We start from the raw sequence: 24,341 nt of genomic DNA, 5'->3' as shown, positions 1-24,341 counted from the left end.
TAGAATTATTAAATTGGAGTGTTATTTGTTTTATAGATATGTAGCCCTTAATACTTTGCTGAAGACAGTAACTGCTGACTATAATGCCGTCCAGAGACACCGCAGTACTATCCTGGATTGTCTAAAGGACCCAGATATTTCAATTAGGCGGTAAGTAGGACAATAATGATAAAAGGGTAAATCATACACCATGAAAAGATGAGGGGCGCTAGTCCTTTGTCGGAGTAAAAGAGAAAAAGGTGGTAGAAAGGAGTGTTAATATACTAAGAACAAGACAAAAGAAAACAATGAGAACAAGGTGGGCAAGGGAACGAAAGAAACAATCAAAAGACAAAAGAGTGGGTTAGTTGAAAGCAAAGCATTCATTAAAGCACGTTTGAAGTGTCAGACAGTAGACAGTCTGTCTTGGTCGGCCAAATGTTGCTCAATCGTTAAAAGGACACATTGCATTGTGACATTTTCCCAAGAATGCCAACGTTCTTTTAATGATCAAGCAACGTTTGGCTGACCGAAATAGACAGTCTGACACTTCAAATGAGCTAATTAGCGAATTCTTCAAAATAAACAAATTCGGCGCGCACTGTGCTCATGTGGAAATCACTGTATGTGAGGCAGACAAAGCCTTGGACTTTTATTAATCAACTTGATAGTAACTCTTAGTAACTAATTCCATGGATAATGTTGTTGATCAACAGGAGGGCCATAGAACTGTCATTTGCTCTTGTTAATACAAGCAATATCCGTGGTATGATGAAAGAACTACTTGCATTCCTGAACAAAACAGATGTAGAATTTAAATCTTATGTGGCGTCTAATATACTTCTGGTGGCAGATAAGTAAGTAATCAATAATTGTTTAACTTGGTCTGTCATCTTCAATACTTCATCCATTCATCTGTCCATCCCATCCAATCCCATCTAATATATGAACCTTTGTCGTTTGTTGTGCACATTTTAGACAATGTGATACCACTCTTGGAAAAGTTGATTATTTCATATTCTCTACTTTCACATCCCCATAATACTTTACGTCTTTGGGGGATAACCAGAGGGTAAAAACCCACTTATTTTGCTGAAGGCTGATCAGACAATGTTGACAATACCATGTTTGGTATCCAAAAATAAAATGAAGAAGTAAAAAACAGAAAGAGATAGAAGCTTCAAGACGTTTAAGGTAAATTTTAAACATTTTTTCGTAAGCCAATACATTTTCTGTAAGACCAAAACTCTTCATGATCTGTACACACAAAAATAACTTGGAATAAACTGATAATCAGTATTGTACAGATAAAAGCAGGTATAGTATAAATTCAATTAAGAAACCTTTCAATTTGGGACAGTTTTTTGATTGGTTACCCCCAAAGACGCAAGGCATTATGGGGATGTGAAAGTAGAGAATATAAATATTTTAACATGCTCGTCATAAAAGATCAATTCTCAGGGGACTGTCACATTGTCTGAAATGGACAATTTGTATACGAAGCTATAGAGGTCTAACCCATAGATTTTTACATACACCAAATTGAAAAAACGTCGTCAGGTTGCAAATGCTAATTCATTGATGCTCAGACTGAAGGGTGTTCTGGGTAAACAGATAATAAGGCTAATATTATGCATATAAATGCAGTTGTCAAACATTGATTCAAGTTACAGAACTATGCATTTTATTGCTCTTTATGTATGTGTCTTTATACAAACACCCTCCAGATACCTAGGATATCGACTACCAAGAATACCTCTTGGTCTACAGTGTACAATGCTTCAAGGATTTGACCTTTTCAACCTGACAATGATTTTGCCATTTGGTTTATTAAAGTAATAATGCATCCATTTTTAGCCCATTTCATGGCCCCCATTCTCCAATCCTCCCATTCATCTGATCCATCCATCCTCATCAATGCATCCTATCTGTCTATCTATCTATCTATCTATCTATCTATCTATCTATCTATCTATCTATCTATCTATCTATCTATCTATCTATCTATCTATCTATCTATCTATCTATCTATCTATCTATCTATCTATCTATCTATCTATCTATCTATCTATCTATCTATCTATCTATCTATCTATCTATCTATCTATCCATCCACCAATCCCATCTATTCACCCCCTTTTGTCTGTCATTCTGGATTTGTTTGAATGTGAGATTACCTATTTGTTTTCTGTTTTCTAGACATTCCCCTAACAAGCGATGGCACATTGATACCATGATGAAAGTACTTACTACAGTAAGTGACAATTACACCGTTTGCAAATACTGCAATTTTCATAAACATGCGAACTCTGTGTCTCTGAGTTGCACGCTGAAATTTGGTTTTTTGCTGCCGCCAGTCAAAAATATGAAAGGTACCAACTGATTATGTTTGATTGACGGCACTCGAATTTCAGCGTGTTTATGAAAATAGCAGTTATAAAATAAAGCTGTCTTTAATGATCGAAGACTTGTTTTCTCAGGGCTAAAGTCTCCTTTTATTGGAAAAAAAAAATCACAAATACCAACAGTGTATTTTAAATATCAAAAATTGCTCACACCTTTTCATAGTTCATCTTTTGCTTATTCACTACTATGAAATCATTACTAAGTTCACATTAAGCATTACTTACATTTTGCCAGCTCTTGTTTGTAAGAGACAAGAAGATCTTACAGTGAAAGAAGGCCCACTGCATTTTTGATTATCTGGCTTGAACATTTTGTAGATCACAGACTCCATTACTTCTTTACCTACTCGTTGTACCTCACAGTACTAAAATGAAAATTCTATAATTCCGGCATGCAAATAAACTAATGCCAGACAGTCTGTCGGACCAGGAAGTCAAGCTAGTATATCTGCACTAGTTCATTCTGAATCTTTTAGAATCTAAATTTGAATGATTGGAAACAATAATTGGAAATTTAAACTGAACTTCAGATCTTTGGACTAAAGGATGTTTTATCTTATATGATTCCACGAATTCCACGAATCCACCTCTAGCTCAGCTGGTAGAGCATCGGTAGTACAATTCCGAAGGTCGTGGGTTCGATTCCCGGCGAGGTCAGAAATTAATTTTTCCGAATTTAATTCCAAGGGCTTTCGCCAGGAATAACCTCGTTCCCAAGCACTATCACTTATCTATATTTCTATATCTTCATGTATTTCATGAGTGCTATGCGGTCCACATATTCTCATGATTCCACGAATATTCATTTGAATATTTGCTAAATCATAAAAAAAATATTCATGCGTGGAGTTCTTTGACTGTAAAGGAGTAAATATGGTATTGTTGTAATTTAATTTCAGTCTGGTAACTACGTAATGGATGAAACAGTACCAAGTCTGATACACATGGTGTGTGCCTCCAGTGAACTACAGGCCTACAGTGTACAAAGATTGTTCAAGGCTATGCAACATGACATCAGTCAGGTTGGTACGACTCCCTGTCACCATGACAACACTGTGCTGTATCAGTGAATAGAGCATGGTGCTGATGCCATAAGTTTGCCCAGCCTGCTTTACAAAGAAGCGTAAGAAACCTCTCCCCCTGATATATGGGAGGTCATGGGTTCGAGGGTTGACTGGACAAACACCAAGGGATCTTTTGAAATATCTAAGTAGAAGGTGCTCACTTTGGTCTAAAAAAATATCTGCAAATGATTAGACCTCCGCTTGAATGGAGGATGACCACTTAAAAATAGTTGCCCCATCTTATTCAAAGAACTTAAACATAGACAGCCAAGTTTATCAGTTGCAAATGTCATGTGTCACCCTCTCTAAATAGATCATTTGTTATTTAATTTATAAGAACATGCATAATAAGTAATTATGAGCCTTGCATGAAACGACTGCGGAAGAGGGCCAATGGGCCTTCACAACTTCAAGTCACATAAAAAATGAGCCAGCTCAACTAGAAACCGTGGACAGCTGTTTCGGCCTGTATTGGGCCTCGTCAGCACGGTGTATCTAGTGAGCTGGTAGAATTTATTTTATTATATTTTATTTATGAATAATAATTATGAACAAGTAGAACAACTTTTTCCATGCTCCAATCAGACATACAGCAGGCAGAAAGCAGTGAAACTTCTCAAAAAGTGTGAATGTTTCTACTGTTCTATTTCTGAATCACCCCTTACCCCAAGGTTCCCTGAGTGTTGAGGGGTGTGGAGGGGGAGGGAAGCAGGCTTGTATTCTATTTCTGAATCGGCTTGTACCCCAAGGTTTCCTGACTTTCTAATGCCCCTGTATTGAGAAGTGGGGGCTCCTGTTTTATTTCCGAATCACCCCTTACCCCAAGGTTTCCTGAGTGCCTTGTCCCTGCATTAGAGGTGAGGGTTGGGGAATTAGATTATATGCAATAATTTCCTATTAATGACATTTTATTTCACATTCAGCAATCTCTGGTACAGATAGGCTCATGGTGTTGTGGGGAGTTTGGAGAAAAGCTGTTAATAGACATTGAAGAAGATGAACCTCAAGGGGTAAGTATGAATCACCTCTACCTATCAGGCCAAACAAGTGTGTTTCCTGTTGCGCGACCGACCCTAATTTCCTTGCTGATTTTTGCCGACCCTAATATTTTTTTCATTCCCAAATGCACCACAGGGTTCCCAGTAAGCTCATTTCCACTGTTGTATCAGTAAAAAAAATCTGACCTACCAACCCCAATTATTTTTCTCATGCAACAGGAAACACGCTTATTTTATAGTATTCTGTGTGTACATTTCTTGAACACATGTAACGGTATTCACAGACATCAAGCAATAAGAAGTCAGACCCATAGGCTAGGCTACTGAAGATGTTTTTTCACCATAACATTGTTGCTATATCGATGGGTTGCAAACATTCTCAAGATAGACAAAAAAAATCATGGTAGCCATTTTGGTGCTGTTAATAATGGGTCCCGTGAGATGCCGCAATGATGTAATGTGCAATTGAAGAATCGTAATAACCTTTTTGTTATTATGGTTTGTAGATAACAGAGCGAGATGTGATAGATGTTTTGGAAAGCATTCTATATAGTTCCCATTCAACAGCTGTCACCAGAGACTATGCTTTAAATGCTGTCATGAAACTAAGTACACGCTTCACACAAGAAATAGAGTAAGTCAACTTATTGACACAGTGCTTAAAATCACTGCTGGTCATTAAACAATGTCAAGCCAATACTGAAACATGTCCAGTCAGTCGGTAATTCACCAGTCATGTTGATTGGCCAAATTAGCTTTAGCTTGGTGTGGTCATACCTTATTTCTAGCTCAAGGTTACTGGTCAAAATAACTGGCATGGCAAGATTTGAATGGCAAGTTCCAATTCTGGGCAGACATTGTCTGATGACTGGCTGTTGTTTTTAGCCCTGTATTTGCACATTGCTTCTGAAAAATATATTGATTAATTGTATAAAGCCTTTTGGGCTCATTGCTTTTTTATACCCCATTTTTGCTGTCCAGTGATTTAACTTCTACAAATTTTATCTGACATGTGAATGATGATCAACATTCGCCATTATGAGGACGGCTTATCCTTAGATAGTTTGTTTTCATTACAAAAATGAGTTTCAAAATGCATTTCCCAAATTTTGATACATCCCACAACTCACACCAATGGGCTACTTCAATGATGTGGCAGCCATCTTGGATTGCAAGGCATCCACAGGGCAAATAAAGCTTTGTCGCAGTAATGATGTTGATTTGATATCAACAGCTCACCACAAGAACATAATAAAAGATAAATTCAGATGACATATTGACCAGCTTTACCAATAAAATAAAGACAATCACACAAAACTCAATATTTTTTCCATTTGTTTTGTTTTACCCCCTGCCAAGATGGCCGCCGTTTCATCAAAGTATTCCATTGTGTAATAGTGTGACTTCAAAATACAGTATACCAACAAAATTGATGATAGGTTTTTTTCTGTAAACAATAGATCTACTGTGTAAAGATGACACACTATCAAAAATTGGCTGTTCCCATGTTAACTTTTCCGATTTTGAGGTCATTTGTGCCGAACATGTTCAAAACGCTCAAAACACAGTTCCAGACAGAACCAACCAACTATTCCTAAATAAGAATAACAAGGAAACTTAACACTTTTTAAAAACGTTTGTAACAATACATGGACATTTCGAATGTTAGTCATTTGTCGGAGTAAAGATATGATGACATATCAAGGCATTAAACTAGACAGTCTCCACTTTCTGCTGCTATTTTATTAACAGCTTTATCACACTTATACCCAACCTGAATGTGTAATAAAATGCATTAGCAGCACTGTAAGGCTTACGCTAACCCCATCAAACTAGAATAACACTGTAATATTTCTCAATACTTTCTCAAGTCGTATCCAAGCTGTGGTCAAGAATTTTGGCTGCAACATGGATGTAGAGTTACAACAGCGTGGGGTTGAATATGGTGCTTTGTTTGACAAGTACAACAATATGAGGTGAGAAAATTAATTCTTTATTTCAGTGATGATCAATATTTTACGCAGTTTTGTAGTTCAACTATTTCCCTTTCTGGAAATACCATACATGGTCTTAACGTGGTTTTCCGATCAAAATATAAATGAAAAATCGGGAACATATTTTTTTAATTTTTGGCAAGTATTTTAACGTTTGCACTCTGATACCGGAAGTCCAAGAAATCCTGGCCTCAAAAAATGGATTATGCCAGAGCCCTAGTTCTTCAACTCAGGCCAGAAGAAACGCAGGCTCTGGGTACAAGATTGATGCACCCCAAGAATTTATTTCATTTAGGATATGCCAATAGAGGTTTTGCACCATCTGGTGATGGCAGCCATGTTGGATGGCAGGAAATAAAGCAATCCCCCAGAGTAAAGTGTTTATATTAAGTATTATTAAGATATACTGAGTATATGATGCTTCATTGGTGTTAGGCCTGGGCTTCTGGAGAGAATGCCGCTTGCAAAGATAAGCAAGATGAATGGTGATCTTACTAATGGTGAAGTGGAACCAGACACACCACCAGAATTAAAACAAGGTACAAAATAAATATGGGTCCATCTTACTCTGGGAATAAAGAAATTATGCATGTATGTACCGTACCGCACCGTACCGTACCATACTGTACTGTACTGGAAAAAAACCCTGATATTTTTGTTTCAATCCAAACTAAAGTAATGATTTCGTAATACTGTTAAATTTTTCCAATTCCAAACTAGCACTGCATTCCTTGATTATACATTTCTTTACTCAGGATTAGCATCAAATCAATGTCTAAATGTTCATTATACAGTACTACTGTTAATAATAAACTTTCTTTCGTGGTGCTTATTTATTCCTATTTTTTGCAGCGTGTTAGTTTTTTTTCGCTCTTACTATTTTATTGTATGTTACTGATTATTTGCATCCTGAATAAACTACTATTGTATCTTATCTTTTCGTTTTGTATCATATCGTTTCGTAGCATATCGTATTGTATGTATTGTATTGTATTGTAATACTAACTGTAAGGTAAAAAAATACATAAACATTTAATCATACTTTACATTTTTTGTTTTAGTAGAAATTGAACAAAAACCTCCACAGCAGAAACAAGACGTAAGTACAGATGTGCTTTAACTGTACGTGAATTGTTGATCATTCTCTGGCTACCCAAGTTCAGCGTACAGCTCAGTTTGTTAGTGCATGCCCTTCAGAGCTAGAGGTCCAACGTTTGATCTTGAGGATCTCCACGTCTGTTTCGACTTCTCTCTAATCCATGTAGCTCCAAGTTTGAATACTCTTAAAACAGCAGGGTTCAGGGAAAAGTCAAGGAAAAACAGTCAGGGAATTTTGTTTAAAATTAACCATGAGTATCCGTGTGATACTCATACTGTTTGCAATTTTTGGATAGACTGATAAATCTTTTCAAATAATGAAAAAAATATTGAAGTATTTAGTATCATTTATGCCGGACAGTTTAATTACGTTGGGTATGCTGTGTAATATGATAAGAGTGGGGCCTAGGTAAAAGTTAGGCATGTGGCCCATGCTCACCATGCTCGTCCATGCGGCTCAACAAGGTCAGTGAAAACTGTTATTTAGTGAGGAAAAAGTCGAGAAAAAGTGCGGGAATTTTTATTTTCAAAATGGCTGGGAACCCTGAACAGAGCACTGATGGAGAGAGGGGTGAAGTGCACACCGTTGGCTTCCGTTGATAGTAGTTGATTTGCCAAAACAACCAAGGAACAACCAACTTTACCTATTACCTTTATATTTCATTGAGCAGGAGAGAAGACTAGGTAAAGCAATTGTTTATTTCATTTTTGTGCATTTTGTTTGCAGTCTGATGCTCTTCTTGATCTTCTTGGTGGAGGTGAAACTATAAATACAGCTCCGCCTGAACCATTAGCTGTTCCAAAACCAGCATCGTCTGGTGGGGATCTTCTGGATCTGCTTGGGGGACTTGACATGGGACCTACCACTGGTAAGGTTTTGACAGTTATCTAGTGTTACAGAAAATAAAATAACAAAATAAGTGGATCTAGTAAGAGACAAATAACAATAGAGGCTTTGCACCATCACGTGATGGCAGCCATGACAGGAGACAGGAATTAAATCTGGTCTAGTCTAATTTCTACAAGAAAGAATTCAGTTTCCAAGGGGAGACAGCTCTATTGTTGTGCCTCCTGTCATGGTTGCCATCACTAGGGAAAACCAGCAATTCTAATGGTAACGTATCAATAGACCTAATCGGCTAATGTGTTGCTATGTATGTTTCCACTCAATTTAAACCTTCTGGGAGTAAGTTTCATTATTCGTTATATTTTGGTTTCAGAGTTGCATTCGTAGAGACAAACGCTTCTATTCACAGAAGGTTTGAATTGGGTGGTAACGTACATAGCATTAGCCTATTAGGTGTATTCACTATAGGGTCTTAAGCCAGTCAAAGGCATTATGGGCTGTTGATGTTGAAAGCCACACAATTAATTTACAGTTACGATAAATTGATTAGTATAAATTTTACGTTATTAATTAGTGCACGAATATTTCCCATAGCAACTTAATGGGTTCTCCTATGGAGTATAATTAAAGATAACTTGTACTATTCTCAACCAATCACAATCAAGTAATTTTGTTGATCGTACTACAAGCACGATAATGACGTGCTATGCTTCCACTTGGTTTAGGAAGTAATTGCACATGATAATAATAAGGAATGAAACATTTAGAATGTCATCTGAAAATCAGTGTTTGGTTTTGGTAAGATATTGGTAGATTAACAGTATACCATGCCAACACTGGTTTGGGGCTCACATTCTTTAGTTAACACCAGTTTAGCATTTTACAATAACTTACAAATTTCTTGCGCGCTGATTGGTTATTTTTTATCATCAATAAGAGAACATACAGATAAAGCTGCAGCAACGAGTGTGCGCTCTTTCCGTTGGTTGTTTTGATCAGTAAAAATGAGAAGTTTTTTTTGTTTTTGTTCTGCTACGCCTCGTGGATCCACACTACTTTTACAATGTGATGACGCAATTTATCGTCAATAAGAGGACAGATACATAGAAATCTAATGTCAATTTGTTAATTCATTGCATATCCCTGTTTTGGAAAGCCACAGACTCATTTGCACAGGCTTAGCCTTACATATAAGTCAGCAGATACTATTAAAACTGTATGATATTTCAAAACACATGTATGATATCTCAAACCACAGTGGTATTTACAGGACTATTAGAGTACAAACACTAAATGTGTGCAATAGTTATCACTATTTAGCAGTAAATAGCACTAATTAAACAAAAGAAAACAATAGAATTAGCATACAATAACACTATTTAGGGATATTTAAGTTGCACACTTTTATACCCTATTCACACCTAAACGTGTTTAGTTAAACTGTGTTTTCATTAGGAAAAAAATTGAGAAACTAGAAACCTACAAAATAATGAAACTTTCTAAAATATTATCAGAGCAAGACAAAGGATAGCTTACATGCATTATTTCACCAAATATTGTGCAGTGTACGTAGATAGTTTTCCAAACCAGTTTAGTTAAACCACTTTAAAACATGTTTAAGCCTTGGTGTGAATGGGGTTTTATTGTTTGTACTCTACCTCAGTACACTTTGCAGTTATTAGTCTGCAAGCTGGTGTGCTTATAAATGCTTCACTATTATCTGTCTAAATCAGCCTTTGGCTGCCCAAATGTAAACATGCATTATACTAAATTAAGTTTGTGTGTATGTATTTTCCTCTGAACACAGCCCCAGTTGGTTTAAACCCAATGGCTCCCTTAGCTTCCATGAACCAAGCACCAAATCTGCTCTCTGGTGGTGGGTTGTTATCACCTGGTAACACTAGCCAACCAGCAATGCAAGTGAACAATGAAATGCCTGTACAATCATCAGGTAAGCTTGCAAAACATAGCCTGTGAAGATGTTGATAGTGAACATGGTTGTGTTGATGAAAGGTGGTGACGATGATGACTTATGTTACGTAGAAAAATGAGCTCTTTTAAGTTTAAATTTCATTCTTTATCTTTGATTGGTCGTAAGCCGCACGGCTGCTACTAGCGCCTTAATATGCAGCCCGTAAAGTCCTCCACTGGTCATTAATGTAAAGCGCGTTGAGACGTTGTATAAATGTGCTATACAAGAACCTCCCATTATTTTCCTATTGAATTTTGAAATTAGAATAGCAAAAAATAGAATTTTAACCATCTGCGATCTCAAGTATTCTCATTCTCTAAAGTTATAGGTGCTTTGCATTAAGTCAAACCAATCAGTCCAATTATTCTTCAATAAGATCTTGTAGATTTTTCAGTGGTTTTTGAGCGCGCGCACATCGTGGCCTCAAATCGAACGTTCAAAAGTAGGCAGCCACCTTAAGCTGCACTATAGATTCTTGGGAAGGATTTATTGCTACATCTAATTCATTGTTGTTATTTTCTTTCAGGAATCCCCCCATTAACAGCATACGAAAAAGGTGGACTCAAAATAGACTTCAGTTTTGAGAGAGACCCTAATAACCCATGTCTATCTACCATTTCTGTCAATGCCGTCAACTCACTCTCAGTACCCATGACAGACTTTATTTTCCAGGCTGCTGTACCCAAGGTAAAATATTCAATGATCCGTTATAAGGTTTTTCAAAGTTTGCCAGAGCAGCAATTCCAAACTTTATCTTTTTTCTGATATTCAAGTCTAAAATTATATTAAAACAATTATTCACCTCTGTCAGGGGTTAAAGTGAATATTTACCTCCATAACAATAATCACTTGTTGAAAAATAATTGTTAATTACTATAAATGAGTAATATGATCTACTATGAGTGAGAAAGCCTAGTTTTCACCACCACACAAGCGCCCAGGGGGAGGGGGGGGGGGGGGTACTCGGCCAGAATTTGGGTAGGGGTGTTCCGCTGGGATTCTGAAAGGGGTACCCTGTTTATGACAACAACAAAAATCGTAGACCCTGTTCATGACAAAAGATATAATTAATTGCACTGAGTTCCCGTTTCATTTATCATGTCATCTCGCGTATCATTTTTTTACGACCATCATACCTAGTTTCGGTCAATACGAAAGTAGAAACCCTGAATATGACAGGAAACTCAGGAAGAACTTGGAACTTGAGTGAAATTGCACACCCTGTTTATGACAAGAAGCTCGAAAAACCATACCCTGTTCAGGGGATCATCCCCGTATAGTCCATATATGGGAGTACCCCCCACCCCCCCCCCCCCCCCCCCCCCCCCCCGGGACAAGCGCAAGCGTTATCACAACTCAAAATACAGTTTTCCAGCACTTGTTCCTGTGCCAATGCCTGAAAATGTGCAGTTAATCACCAGTTAATCACTGGTGGTTGATTCAGTCACTTGTTCATTCCATGCATACTGAACATTAAAATGACATATATTTTCCATATCTTAGACATTTCAGCTCCAGATGCAAAGTCCATCAGGAAATATGATCCCACCAAACAACACTGGATCAGTTACACAAAAGATACAAGTCAATAACCCACAACAGGTCTGTACACCATTATTTATTTTGATTTATGTACGTGGATCTGCCTAAAGGGGACGACATAGCTCTAAGATAAAAAAATCTATAGTATTGAATACAGGTAAATATAACCACAGGAAGCCCAAAACAGGAAAAGAATCAGCTACCCACTTCAAACGCTTTTAAAGTTTTGCTAAATCCCTACTTGTCGCTTTACCATACCCAGTAGGGAGGGGAGGGGGGGGGGGGGGGGGGGGGGAGGATGGCAGATGTGACAACTGTAACGCAATTAATCCATTCAGTGATTTTTTGAAACTTGCGCACTTATTTGAACATACCCACACAAGACCCAACCAACCATAGCACAACCACGCCCTAATAAAAAAATTTGACCACAATAAGTTTAAAATAATTTCTCAACCCCTTTTCGATTTTTAATATAGGTTTTTTTTAATAAGTTCATTTTCAAAAATATAAATTGTTTTGTTAAGCTAATTTTTCTCGGAGAAAAATCCAAGCTGCAGGCGTTCTGATAACTCACCAAGCACGAAAACACCTAATGAGTTTATTTTTATTTGACCCTCTCATTTCCTGCACTTTTGATGCTTCCTAAAGTTATTGTTATATTAAGAGTTGTTGTTGAATATTTAGTAACTGGTTTTGTTCTGGTTAATTCTGGCCAGAACTCTGGTTGCCTTGAAGGCTCCTGCATAAATTTGACAACTTGGTAGAAAAACAATTATCAATTTTGAAGCCAGTGGAAGAAGCGGCATTCTGTGGAACCACTGTTAATTCCCCCCTTTTTTTTCCCTGTTTGTTTTAGGTTTCGGGGTTTTTTCACACTTTTTCATTCATTCATTTTTCACAAAGCTTCGTCTACTATTTCTAAAATAAGTTTTAGTTTCTTCTCTTCAAATATTTCATTTCTCAAAAGAAAATATTAAGCATTTTTCTTATTTTATTCCGATTTCTTCACTTTCAAATTACCATTACTTTGAGCTTTTATCTCAAAGCTAAAAAAAGAAAGAACGAAAAAAGTTTTTTTAGTTTGGTTTTTGACAAAATGTCGATCTTTTTCTTGGAATTAAAAAAAAAAGTACTTCCATCCTCGATCCTTGCTGCTAATATATTAGTCATTCTAAAAGCACAAACGTAAGTTAACAGTGATGTATGATGTCTGCGAATTCTCTCTATTCATACGAGAAAAATGATAACCACAAATAGTCCAGCACCGTAGCATGCCATGCATGAATATTTAATACCATATAAGTTATTGGAATTGCATACTCCCTGGTAGTCTCTTTAAACATCTAATATTGGAACAAATCATCGCAATGTCTATATATCCATGTTTCAACCCCCCCCCCCCCCCCCCCCCCCCCCACTCCTCTCAATTATCTAATTGTCCATCCCTAAAGGCCTAAAGGAAAAGGCTTTCACTTGTTTTTGATGTCATAACTTAATCATACCATACTGCGTAGACCCTCCCTTGTCGGTATTAACAAAACCTCGTGTTTACAGTGTTTGGTTCGTAATGATATATACCCTAGCTATTATTATATCCATGTATATATTATTGCTATCGTGATTAGCTTTAGTTTAAACATACGAAGTTCCCAGGCGATTCTTATTATGGTCAGTATTTGGTAAGATAGTGTCTAGTGGTGAAAATGCGGCTCTATTGATCTTGGTGGAGGTCGTCATGTTTAAATGCTCGCTCGTACTGAGTGTAGGTGTTCCTTTGAGTCAGTTATTTGTTAAACACACGTGGTCAACAAAGGGGAACCGGTAAAATATCTGATTGGCGTGTTAATGTCACTGTCTGGGGAAAATGCTAATAGTCACCTTTTTGTGACTATTTCTTACTTTTTCTTCCACACTATATTAATGTCTAATTTGACAACGTTGATAGTTCCTTTCTTGTTCTTTACTTGTAGCTATAGCCGTGCATAGCGCTTCTCTAGCACTCCTATTCTTAGGAGATATTGAATAAATTTCGGATATTATAGACGATTGGGAGGACTTAAAGATTGCGTGCTTATGAAAAACGCGCTAGGAGGCTCAAGGGCATTGATTGCCAAAACAAGCACCTACTATACTACCGATGCCTCATTATTCGATATTACTTTTTGAGTATGCTTTATCTGGATATTAGTTCTTCTTTTTCAATGTTGCTATTCAATGCCTTGGATAAAGCCAGTTGGAATACATCTGCCCAAATCTGACTTTACTCAATTTTACTTTTTTCTCTTTTCTTTTTCTTTATTATTTCACTACTTTTCAAGCCCTTTACACACCTATCCAAATATTTTTGAAAACTCAATTTTTCGAAAACGAAAACGTGTGGACGGGCGAAAATGATTCAAAAACACCTATATAGGAGAAAATTTTCTTTGTGGTTTGGCCTTGAAAACGCAAAGCGCTACTTGTGCACGAGAATTTTTTTCGGAAAGAAATATAACATTCTGTTTTCAAAAATATCCGTATTCAAATGGATGGGGCTCAGTTCTAAATTGTATCTACTTGTACTAAAGAACTGCAGTATGTCTGTTATACAACTATCTTTATTCTCTCAAGTATTAACGTGTTTTTAGAGCTCGCAAAATAAATGCTTGAAGAAACAAAAATCGCATCTTGAACTTTTTTCTCGATTCTTTACTTATCTATCTCTCGCTCGCTCGCTCGCTTTATCTAGAACTTTATTCCCTTATATCTTGGTCGTCATTCATGCACGTCAAATGCGCTGAACACGAAAACATTGCGTGAGTGGGTCAGTTTTGTTTACGTTTTGAAGAAAAAGATACTACAATAACATATCGCCCCTTTCCTTTTGTCGGCGCAACAGAAACATGTTTTCTAGCTTGTACCTTGACAATGATTCTACCGCAAAGCCTCTTCTAGACAATGACTAACCACAAGTAGGGACGTGATCGATCGATGTTTTGTTGTCACCGTTTACCGCCTAACTGGTGTCGCATTGAAACCCAACTTGGTAATAATTAGTAACGAAGTCTCTAGATGTCAATAGCCACAAGTTTTACTAGATTGATCGATGTTTCTAGTGACCGTGTCCCACCAACCCCTAAGCACTGGTGGTGTATTGAAACTTCTCGTTGACAAGTTGGATTCACTACAGGTGCATGTCAAATAGAACAATCGAGCAATCAATCTGTTATCTTTTACCAGACAGGTTTTTTTTCTTGTACATTGTTATATACCCTTTGATATCATTGCGACCCCTTTAGAGCTAAACACATGAAGCATTAGCCTATTTATATTCTCTCTAGGTATATGTATATGTTATTCTTTTTTTTTTTTTCCGTTTTTCTCCTCGTAATATTATTTATATTCAATCAAGTAGTTATTCCAAGATTTCATTTCATTTTTTTAAATATTTTGTTTCATTAACATCCTCTATAGGTATATATTATATATCTATATTTTTCATTTTTCTCCTCGTAATATTATTTATGTTCAATCAAGTAGTTATTCCAAGATTTCATTTCATTTTTTAAATATTTTGTTTCATTAACATCCTCTATAGGTATATATTATATATCTATATTTTTCGTTCTTCTCCTCGTAATATTATATACGTTCAATCAAATATTTATTTCCAAGATTTCATTTTATTTATTTTATTTTATCTCTAGGTATATATATATATTTTTTCGTTATTCTCCTCCTAATATTATATACGTTCAATCAAATATTTATTTCCAAGATTTCATTTCATTTTTTTGAAATTTTGTTTAGTTTTTTTATCTTGTACATTGTTATATACCCTTTGATATTATTGCGACCCCTTTAGAGCTAAACACATGAAGAATTAGCCTATTTATATTCTCTCTAGGTATATGTTATTCTTATATTTTTTTTCGTTTTTCTCCTCGTAATATTATCTAATAAAATAATTATTCCAAGATTTCATTTTATTTTTTTTCGATTTTGTTTTCATTAATATCCCCTCTTGGTATATGTTATTGTTTTTCGTTTTTCTCCTCATAATATTATCTTCGTTCAATTTTATAGTTATTCCAATATTTTATTTTGTATTTCTTAGCGTTATTCGAATATTTGTTAGAGCTAAACAATCATGAAAATATGCAATTAAAAAAGCATAAGAATTCATTTTGTTTAAGTTTTATTCGATTTTGGAAATGGGTATTAGACATTAGGAGAAAATAATTCCATTTTTTTTTCTTAATTGGACTATTAGACACTTCTACTTTATTATATTCTACTTTATATTGTTTTTCTTCGCCCTACTTATTGCTTTTTTAATCCAAGTACAACAAACGAGATTTTTAATTTTCTCTTCCGGGTTTTTCTCTCTCTTTTTTTTTTTCTGGTTTTTTTTTTTTTTTCCCCTTATCATCATTTATTTTATTTTATCTTCCCCCGCTGTGGTACTTACAATAAATTTCGCTCAACTCAATTCCATTTCTATAAAATAAAACAATATTTCGAAATAAAAAAATTCAACTTTTAACATATTTTTACCCAAATCAATTCGTCAAAACCTTGTTCCCAGTAGCGACGGAAGACGACGCAAGCATAAGCACGAGTGCAAGCCGACACAAGAAAAACAAAATATTCCGTTCTCTTGCGCTTGCGCTTGCGTCGATTCTTTTCATAGTAAGAACATGCACTACCCAGGCGTTGCGTCTGCTTGCATCGCTAGCGTAAGAACCAAGCTTTATTTGCATTCATTAAATTGTTGCCCGATTTTGTTGGCCATATGCGATCACACCCTTTATCGGCTTTTTGTCACTTCAACAATCCCTATCATCCGATGAGGAATTAACTTTGTTTTTCTTTTTCCCGCAGCAAAAATAAAAAAATTTTTTTTGCCATTTTTAGCGAGGACCACGGCGGGTTAGCTACATGCCTATCAAGTATTAGTCAAATCCAACTAGCTTCCATTATCAATGCTGCGTTCTGATTGGACGAGCTACTACCAGGCTATATGCAATAATATCCTACTAATAGTAGCGAAAAGTGCAGGCTTTAAAAATTAAAATATCAAATTTAACTTTCATTCAAAATTTGTTTGCATCTATATGTTTGACCGACTAGTTGGATTTGACTAAAACAATTAGTCCTCTTGTCCTCATGGCCTATGAGTCAACAGTCCATACCTCGAGGACTAAATACCTAAATACCCCTGCCAAAAGGAGGCGGTTATTTTAAATTAGATAAGATAAGTTAGTTGATGAAATTTGGCCAAAAAAGTGGAATTGCGATTGTTTTGTAGGCTGGTCTTCTTACCCTGTAGATATCAAAGGACGTGTTCATCAATATCTCTATAATAACCCAACCAACAGCTTTCTAATCTCGTCAGTCTGTGTCAATCGACCTGTTACCCTTTGAAGGCTTTAGGTTTAACACTGCAATGGTCTTACTGAATTGATCGATAAATTGGATCTTTGGATAATCACACAACCATCATTGAAACATCTTGCTTGATTGAACCCTGAAACAACCTCTGGGCTGATCTAAGTCGGGGAATGGCTAACTCACAGATAGAACCCTGAAACAACCTCTGTGCTGATTTGTCAGGGCATGGCTAACTCACAGATTGAACCCTGAAACAACCTCTGTGCTGATTTGTCAGGTCATGGCTAACTCACAGATTGAACCCTGAAACAACCTCTGGGCTGATCTAAGTCAGGTCATGGCTAACTCACAGATAGAACCCTGAAACGACCTCTGTGCTGATTTGTCAGGGCATGGCTAACTCACAGATAGAACCCTGAAACAACCTCTGGGCTGATCTAAGTCAGGTCATGGCTAACTCACAGATAGAACCCTGAAACAACCTCTGGGCTGATTTGTCAGGGCATGGCTAACTCACGTATCGAAATATTAAATTTGATTCAAACATTTTTTAAATGCGATTGCTCATGCTTATTTGAAGCCTAACAAAAAGCTCTTTCGTTTTTACGAATATGGTTTTAATCTTTGATAAAAATCTTTGTAAACGATAAAAAGGGCGTTAGGTATCCAAGGCAGTGCAACCATAGTTAATAGATAGTGCAACGAAAAACTCAAATATGCACTGCCAACGATACTTCTGGTGCGTTAGTAGCGTAACTTTGGGAAAGAACTCACAAAAGAACTCAATCAAATTAGCGTCTGAAGAAAATGGATTCAGCGCAAAGTCAAATCAAAGATTTTATTTCATTTTCAAGTCACGTTCCACCATTGTCTGTCACTGTTTCATATTCGAGTACCGGTTATAATTTACGATGTTGATTTATTTTTATTACAAACAATAACTACGCGTTACATTTACTATTACGTCCACACGTATTCAGATGTTTTAAAAAACGCACCTTTTTGGGTTTCGTTTTCCAAAAACATCGTGCATGCATTGCGTTTTGGCATTATTTTTGGCCGTCCACACGTTTCTGTTTTCGACAAATTGCGATTTAAATCGGTGATTTGTTTTAGCTACTTGTAAAGAACTGAATGAAACAATGTGTAACCAGTGTGTTACGAAATGCAGTTTTATTACGATCTCTCGAAACAGGTTGTAGAAAGTTTGTTTGCTCACCAGTATATTTCACCCATGGGAATCAAGATGTTATTTCATTTACCCTCAGTGAATTAATGAGCACGTGATTACTGAGCTGCAAAGGGCCTATCCTCAAAGAAAATTACGCTTTCAAACGATTATCCGTATTCGTGCGGACGTGGCTTCAAAGTCTATCAAACAAAGTGTGCGGTGCCCCTAATCGACCACATAATTACTGCGGTTGAAAATGAATCCATTCAGATTCTAGGCCGGTCTTACCAATTTCACATCATTCATTATTCTCTTTTTAATAATTAATACCATAATCATTTCTTTTATTGTAATATTTCACATTGATAAACCTGTTTATTCGAATAAATACATCTTAGAAGGATCTTATTTACGTATATCATCTATCACCTTAGATTGGACAGTTTGAAGACGTTAAAAGCTTAAGATTGTGCGATAGAATTTGCTTTATTAGAGTGAACTCACTAGGCCATTTGCAGTTAACGGACACGTGTCTATTCCTGTGAGCAAATTATTTTATTTTGTTTTGAATTGGTGATTCTTTTTAGCTACTTGTAAAGAACTAAATGAAACGATGTGTAACCAGTGTGTTACGAAATGCAGTTTTATTACGATCTCTTGAAACAGGTTGTAGAAAGTTTGTTTGCTCACCAGTATATTTCACCCATGGGAATCAAAATGTTCATTCATTTGCTCACAGTGAATTAATCAGCACGTGATTGCTTAGCTGTAAATGGCCTATTCCATTGTTTTCTTTTGTGTCTATTTGCCTATCACACGTTGACTAACATTTGTTATTTCACAGGTTAAATGCCCCTCCCTCTATTATTATCCATTTTATCGTTTCCTAGCTAGTAGTTTACATATCTGTTTTATTATTTCATAGTCATTGTAATCCTAGAGCTTAATACAAAAGGGTTTATTATTATTATTATTATTATTATTATTATTATTATTATTATTATTGATGTACGTGACTATAGATAATCAAACTACGATCTTTTGAGATTTGTTTATCAAACTTCTACACGCAATAGAAATTATATGGGTAATGTGGAGGAGTTAACTTTCTTTTGAGCATTCTATGAAATACTAAATTACTAAAATTACGTACATGGAATCGTCGTTCGTTCCCTAAAGCCCTGTTTACACTGGCGATTTTTACGGCGATTTTTGTGGCAGTTTTCGGAAATATGAAATCTTTTGTCTCATCCTTCAAAAGAGACATTCGTCTAGGAAAATCTTGGTATCCTGAAAAAAGCTTTACAAGTAAATTCTTTACCATTATTTATTATGGACAAAATCGCCGCAAAAATCGCTAGTGTAAACGGGGCTTTATGGCGATCTTGTATTACTAGGATAGATATCAACACGTTCCTCTTTATTTATTCCTACTATACACGCTAGTACATGGTTGCGCAATGACTAGATACCTTGTTTATGCACTCACTTAGTTTAGTTTACTTTAGTTTATTTGTCACAATATAAACATACATTTTATGAAACTTGAGACATATAAATTTTGTGACTGGCGAAGAAGACAGAACTTTCGTCCCAATTGATATTCCCTCTCCCTACAATTTACATACAGTACAAACATGATTAACATTAAAATTGACGAGGAAAAAACAAGAAAAAGAAAAACATATCAAAATTTATCAAAATTCAAACTTGTCTTTCGGGCCTGTCGTATAAGGCCCTGACTAAACGAGGAAACATGTTTACCGCGCGCATGTTTCCTCGATGTTTCCCAGTTTAGCCACATTCGAAACATTGCTGCGTGCAACAAATTTTGCCTCCAAAATGTTTTGACTGTGCGGCAGAAGCATTTCATGTTTTCAAGACGCATTGAAACATTGTTTCCCGATGATTCCTGACAGTTTTGCCACCTTAGGAAACATTTAGGGAAACATGTTTCTGGAAAAATGTCTCCTCGTTTAGCCAGGGCCTAACCATTTTGAACAGTGTTATACAATTCATTCGTTACATATCTTCTTTGAAAACGTATTCTTATAAAGTACAATAAATATTCACATTATAAGACGCATATTAACCAACATTTTTTTTACTTCAGCAACCGCTAAGAATGCGTATCAAGATATCATACAAGTTAAATGGAGCACCCATCTCTGAACAAGGAGAAATCAACAAATTCCCGCCAGGGATTTGATGGCTTGTCCCTGAACAAAACCAAGGGCCAAAGCCAGTTTTTGTACCAATCAGAGCCCTACTGTATATGTATAGAAATGTATTTTTAAGATTGGTCGATTAGTAATTTCCACAATTACCAGTAATTGATTTTTAAGCTTCTATCAATTTGATTACAGTCATCAAAAATGGCATCCATGTAAAGTAGCGCACTTCAAGGGTTTTTTGACAAGTGCACTAGAAAGGCTTCTTGAAAGCGATCTTGAAAGGTTTCCTGCTTTTCTGTGGCTTTAGGTAAATCTACACCAGCTGTAAAATGTGTAGAGATAAAACGTTACTAATGATAAATATAATAACCTTAGGTAGACATGGAAATGTTTTGGACAATTCGCGCTACTCCCCTCCCCCCTGCGAAAGACCTAACTGGGTAGCTTTCCATTTCACATACGGTACTTATTTCAATAAAGTTAGTCACTAAAAGCCTAGAAAGCTGTGATCGCTGAGCATCATGGGAAATATTTCATATTCAACGAGTAAAGCTTTTGACACAAACTGCAGCAGTTGAGGATGCTCAGAGGAGGTTAACTTGTAACTGGTAAAAGATCTCGAGTCCATTAACAGTTATCAAGCGGTTAAAACGTAAAATGTATCTATCTATAATCCTTGTCGGTCTCAGCTGTGTAGCTTTTCAGGTGTGACTATTTTTATTGAAAATAAGTGTAGACCATTCCAAGTCTCTGTCTCTTGAACCGCGTATTAACACAGGAAGCCCATGCGCGCGATGTTCGTGACACACTGCACACATCTATCAAAAATACAATACCAATCTATAAAGCATATTACGATCAAAAATAACATTGATTCTCGTAATGAGCTTAGTTAATCCCAAGTAGATGATATTCGGTATTCACGTCGTCCAACAGACATTCTTATAGAAAATAACACGATAAAATTGTATTATGAATATAGGTTATGACTGTTAATTAAAGTATGTCTTCATTTGCTCGACAGTAATTATAACTTTATCGTTCACGATTTTTTTCTTTGACCTCTTGTGATTTTGCAATATTGTCTTGCTCGTACGTTTCGTAATTTTTCAATTTTGCATCATGTCGGTTTTAATTTAACCCCAAATATATTCACATTTAGTTAGTATTTTTTCCTGACATCCTTCGTAACATTATGCTTATACTTCGTTGTATGCGAAGACTAAAACGAATAACTATTATATAAAAATTCCAAATTTTGTTATCATACGTTGTCAATGTTCCAAAAAGGAACAGTTTCGTGCAGAATTTTGCCCCAAAAAAACTCCGAAATCTTGTCTGTTAAGAATTTTTACCTTTTCGTCTCATTGAGAATAATGCAATAACGTTCCGTAGACAAAATAAACCCTTGGTAATATGGTACAGACAAAAGTGTTCTGCAGATCTTGATATTTCTTGATATTTGTGAGTAGAATTAATACGACAGATTGTTTATTATACATGACAGCCATTGTAGAACAAGAATAATTTTTTGCACGAAAAAGACATTTTGTAAAACTCCCACTACGACTGTAGAATATCAAGAGGTTTGAGTTCAAGTATGTCAAGCTGTTCATACAAATGTCTGGCAGTGATGTTATTAATCACATGTTTAAGTCTTGTAATAACATGATCGATTGACTTGCCAGACTCGGTGTTGATGGAGCACCTCGAAATAGCAAGATTGATTGAAAAATTTCCAGCGCTGTGATATTTCTGAGAAAAGACTAGTAGTCGTCTATCAAGGATGTGTTAATCATCATTCACGCGCATATATCACTCCCGTTTGATTTATGACATGGTTAAACTTTTTTTAACCAATCGTTGAAAAAAAGCACTCGGTCAAAGATTTTACTTCTGTACCGACTGGAAGCGGAACAAAAGCAAAAATTTCAACCTCTTGCTAAAACGACTCTACATTACACCTATTTTGTTGCAATAAAATAGCCATTATTCACCGTGGTCAATTTAAATACTCCTTTTCAGACATAATAAAGAAACAGTTATTATGACCTATTCTGATTTGGCCCGAAGTTGCACTTGAGAGGATTTTTTTTCAATGCGCCCATATATAGCGTTTGTAAGTATAAGTCGTGACCGTTACCGACAGTCAAAGTAATTTTAGCATATGTTCTATATTTATAAGCAAGCTATTTGTGTAGATTTATTATATCTCCAACGTCTTGAAGAATCTCGTGGGTGTTGTCCGATTATTTGATTGATTTATTCGAATTAGCAACCGCAACTCAGGTTGACAACGTAACTTTGTCTATATGCGGCGTTACCAGCAGTGTAGATGTTATTTTTTCCTGATTGGTTGGTTGCCCTACAATTGTTTTTTTCTTCTTTTCAGCTTCTGTTTAAGGTTTTACTATTCCCGACCACGTGTCATTCCCTTGAGAATAAGATTCTTTGTTTGAGTTGTATCCATATTCATGTGTTTTCTAATGCACAACCGTTAAACAAAGAAATGATACTCTAGGGAATGACGCTCCAGGGATTCACTGGCCAAACACAAAGTGCTCATGTGAGGCACCAAGGTACTTTCAAAACATTCAAATTTGAACCTTGCAACCTCGACTGAATGCTTTGTGTTTGACCAGTAAGCCGATGTATGGAAAAATGGTGAATTTCAACCCCAGCCCCACCCCAAAAAAGTTCCCAAGGTCCTCAAGCAAATACGAAGGCCATTTCTGACATCCATAAAGGATCCGTCAACGTCAACCCCCTCGTACATCAGGTGACTTCGGTAAAGTGATGTACATAACCTTGACCGTGAATCGCTTCATTATCAGTGAATAACCGAATGACCGTTTCCTGGACTCCTAATTACTGCCAGAGTTCATTCAATCTAGAATTACTCAATTGAAATATTTCTAGGCGGCTAACAACACGAAAAAACTAAATGTCGCTTGCTTTGTTGTTCAGTCAAGGTCGATGTAGAGTGATCTTCCTCAAATCATAAAACAGTTTCTAGTAGTTAGTACCCTGCGAGCAGAGCCGGTTTTTTTCTGACCCTCCGTGGGCTGGCTGGTCGAGGAGAACTTTTTTTTTTTCTCCCCGACCAGCCAGCCCACGGAGGGTCAGAAAAAAACCTCTGCTCGCAGGGTAAGTAGATATTCAAATAGACATAAAAGAAAATAATGGAAACACGATCTACTAACCTTTATTAGTCTACTAACTGTTTTATGGCCTGTGGAAAATCACTCCACAGAGATCGAAAAAGCACTGTTCCACATCTGGTATTTCTATATTCCGTCCTTACATGTTCACATGATCAGCTTGCATGGAATTTTCATTCACTTAAGTGTAGTTGTAATGTTTCGCATGTTCTGGATGTTGTGCGGTGATCGACAAAGTCGTTTCCAGCAGTTGTATTAATAGCTCATAGCGGTTTCACACTGATATAAATGCAGGATACATAGTTGAGGTCCATATCAGTTATCAGTAATAGCCTAAAGGGGAAAACAAGCACTGATTGAACGCTACGTATACTTTGAATATTTCCTATGACGATAGCACACCACATTGACTCGTCCTTCGCACAATCAGCGTGGAAAATATCCAGTCATTTCTTTGACCCCCTGAGATAAAACAAACTCATAACGACGCTCAATTTCCTGGCCAAAGCATAACATATCGTTTTCTCGAATATTCGTAAAGATGGTCTTTGCAATATACC

General features: G+C 36.3%; 1 protein-coding gene and 2 long non-coding RNA genes across 4 annotated transcripts in view; 1 reads left to right on the top strand and 2 right to left on the bottom strand.

Annotated features, from left to right (window-relative positions):
- The window catches only part of LOC116289305 (AP-1 complex subunit gamma-1), a 34,851-nt gene extending 13,198 nt beyond the window's left edge, over positions 1-21,653 (top strand). The window contains exons 11-24 of one of the 2 annotated variants that reach the window (XM_031696196.2): positions 37-150; positions 696-836; positions 2,179-2,233; positions 3,284-3,406; positions 4,372-4,458; positions 4,953-5,080; positions 6,318-6,422; positions 6,876-6,979; positions 7,505-7,539; positions 8,266-8,407; positions 10,193-10,336; positions 10,884-11,044; positions 11,861-11,959; positions 20,560-21,653. In XM_031696196.2, the coding sequence (XP_031552056.2) occupies positions 37-150; positions 696-836; positions 2,179-2,233; positions 3,284-3,406; positions 4,372-4,458; positions 4,953-5,080; positions 6,318-6,422; positions 6,876-6,979; positions 7,505-7,539; positions 8,266-8,407; positions 10,193-10,336; positions 10,884-11,044; positions 11,861-11,959; positions 20,560-20,655 (1,534 nt within the window). In that variant the 3' untranslated portion in view covers positions 20,656-21,653. Of the gene's footprint in view, positions 1-36; positions 151-695; positions 837-2,178; positions 2,234-3,283; positions 3,407-4,371; positions 4,459-4,952; positions 5,081-6,317; positions 6,423-6,875; positions 6,980-7,501; positions 7,540-8,265; positions 8,408-10,192; positions 10,337-10,883; positions 11,045-11,860; positions 11,960-20,559 lie in introns of both variants that reach the window. The other variant, XM_031696195.2, reaches the window with a different exon arrangement.
- Positions 8,220-15,162, bottom strand: LOC116289307 (uncharacterized). The gene is made up of 2 exons (XR_004196320.2): positions 14,803-15,162; positions 8,220-8,426 (listed from the first exon to the last, which is right to left on the bottom strand). It is a non-coding gene; the product is annotated as an uncharacterized LOC116289307 (long non-coding RNA).
- On the bottom strand, positions 18,748-24,341 carry LOC116289308 (uncharacterized). The gene is made up of 2 exons (XR_004196321.2): positions 23,824-24,341; positions 18,748-20,942 (listed from the first exon to the last, which is right to left on the bottom strand). It is a non-coding gene; the product is annotated as an uncharacterized LOC116289308 (long non-coding RNA).

Source organism: Actinia tenebrosa, unplaced genomic scaffold, assembly GCF_029948245.1.
Source record: "Actinia tenebrosa isolate PJP-AT-01 unplaced genomic scaffold, QUT_ActTen_1.0 PGA_scaffold2__45_contigs__length_23673736, whole genome shotgun sequence".
Taxonomy (NCBI): domain Eukaryota; kingdom Metazoa; phylum Cnidaria; class Anthozoa; order Actiniaria; family Actiniidae; genus Actinia; species Actinia tenebrosa.
This window is presented reverse-complemented; position numbering and strand designations above follow the sequence as displayed.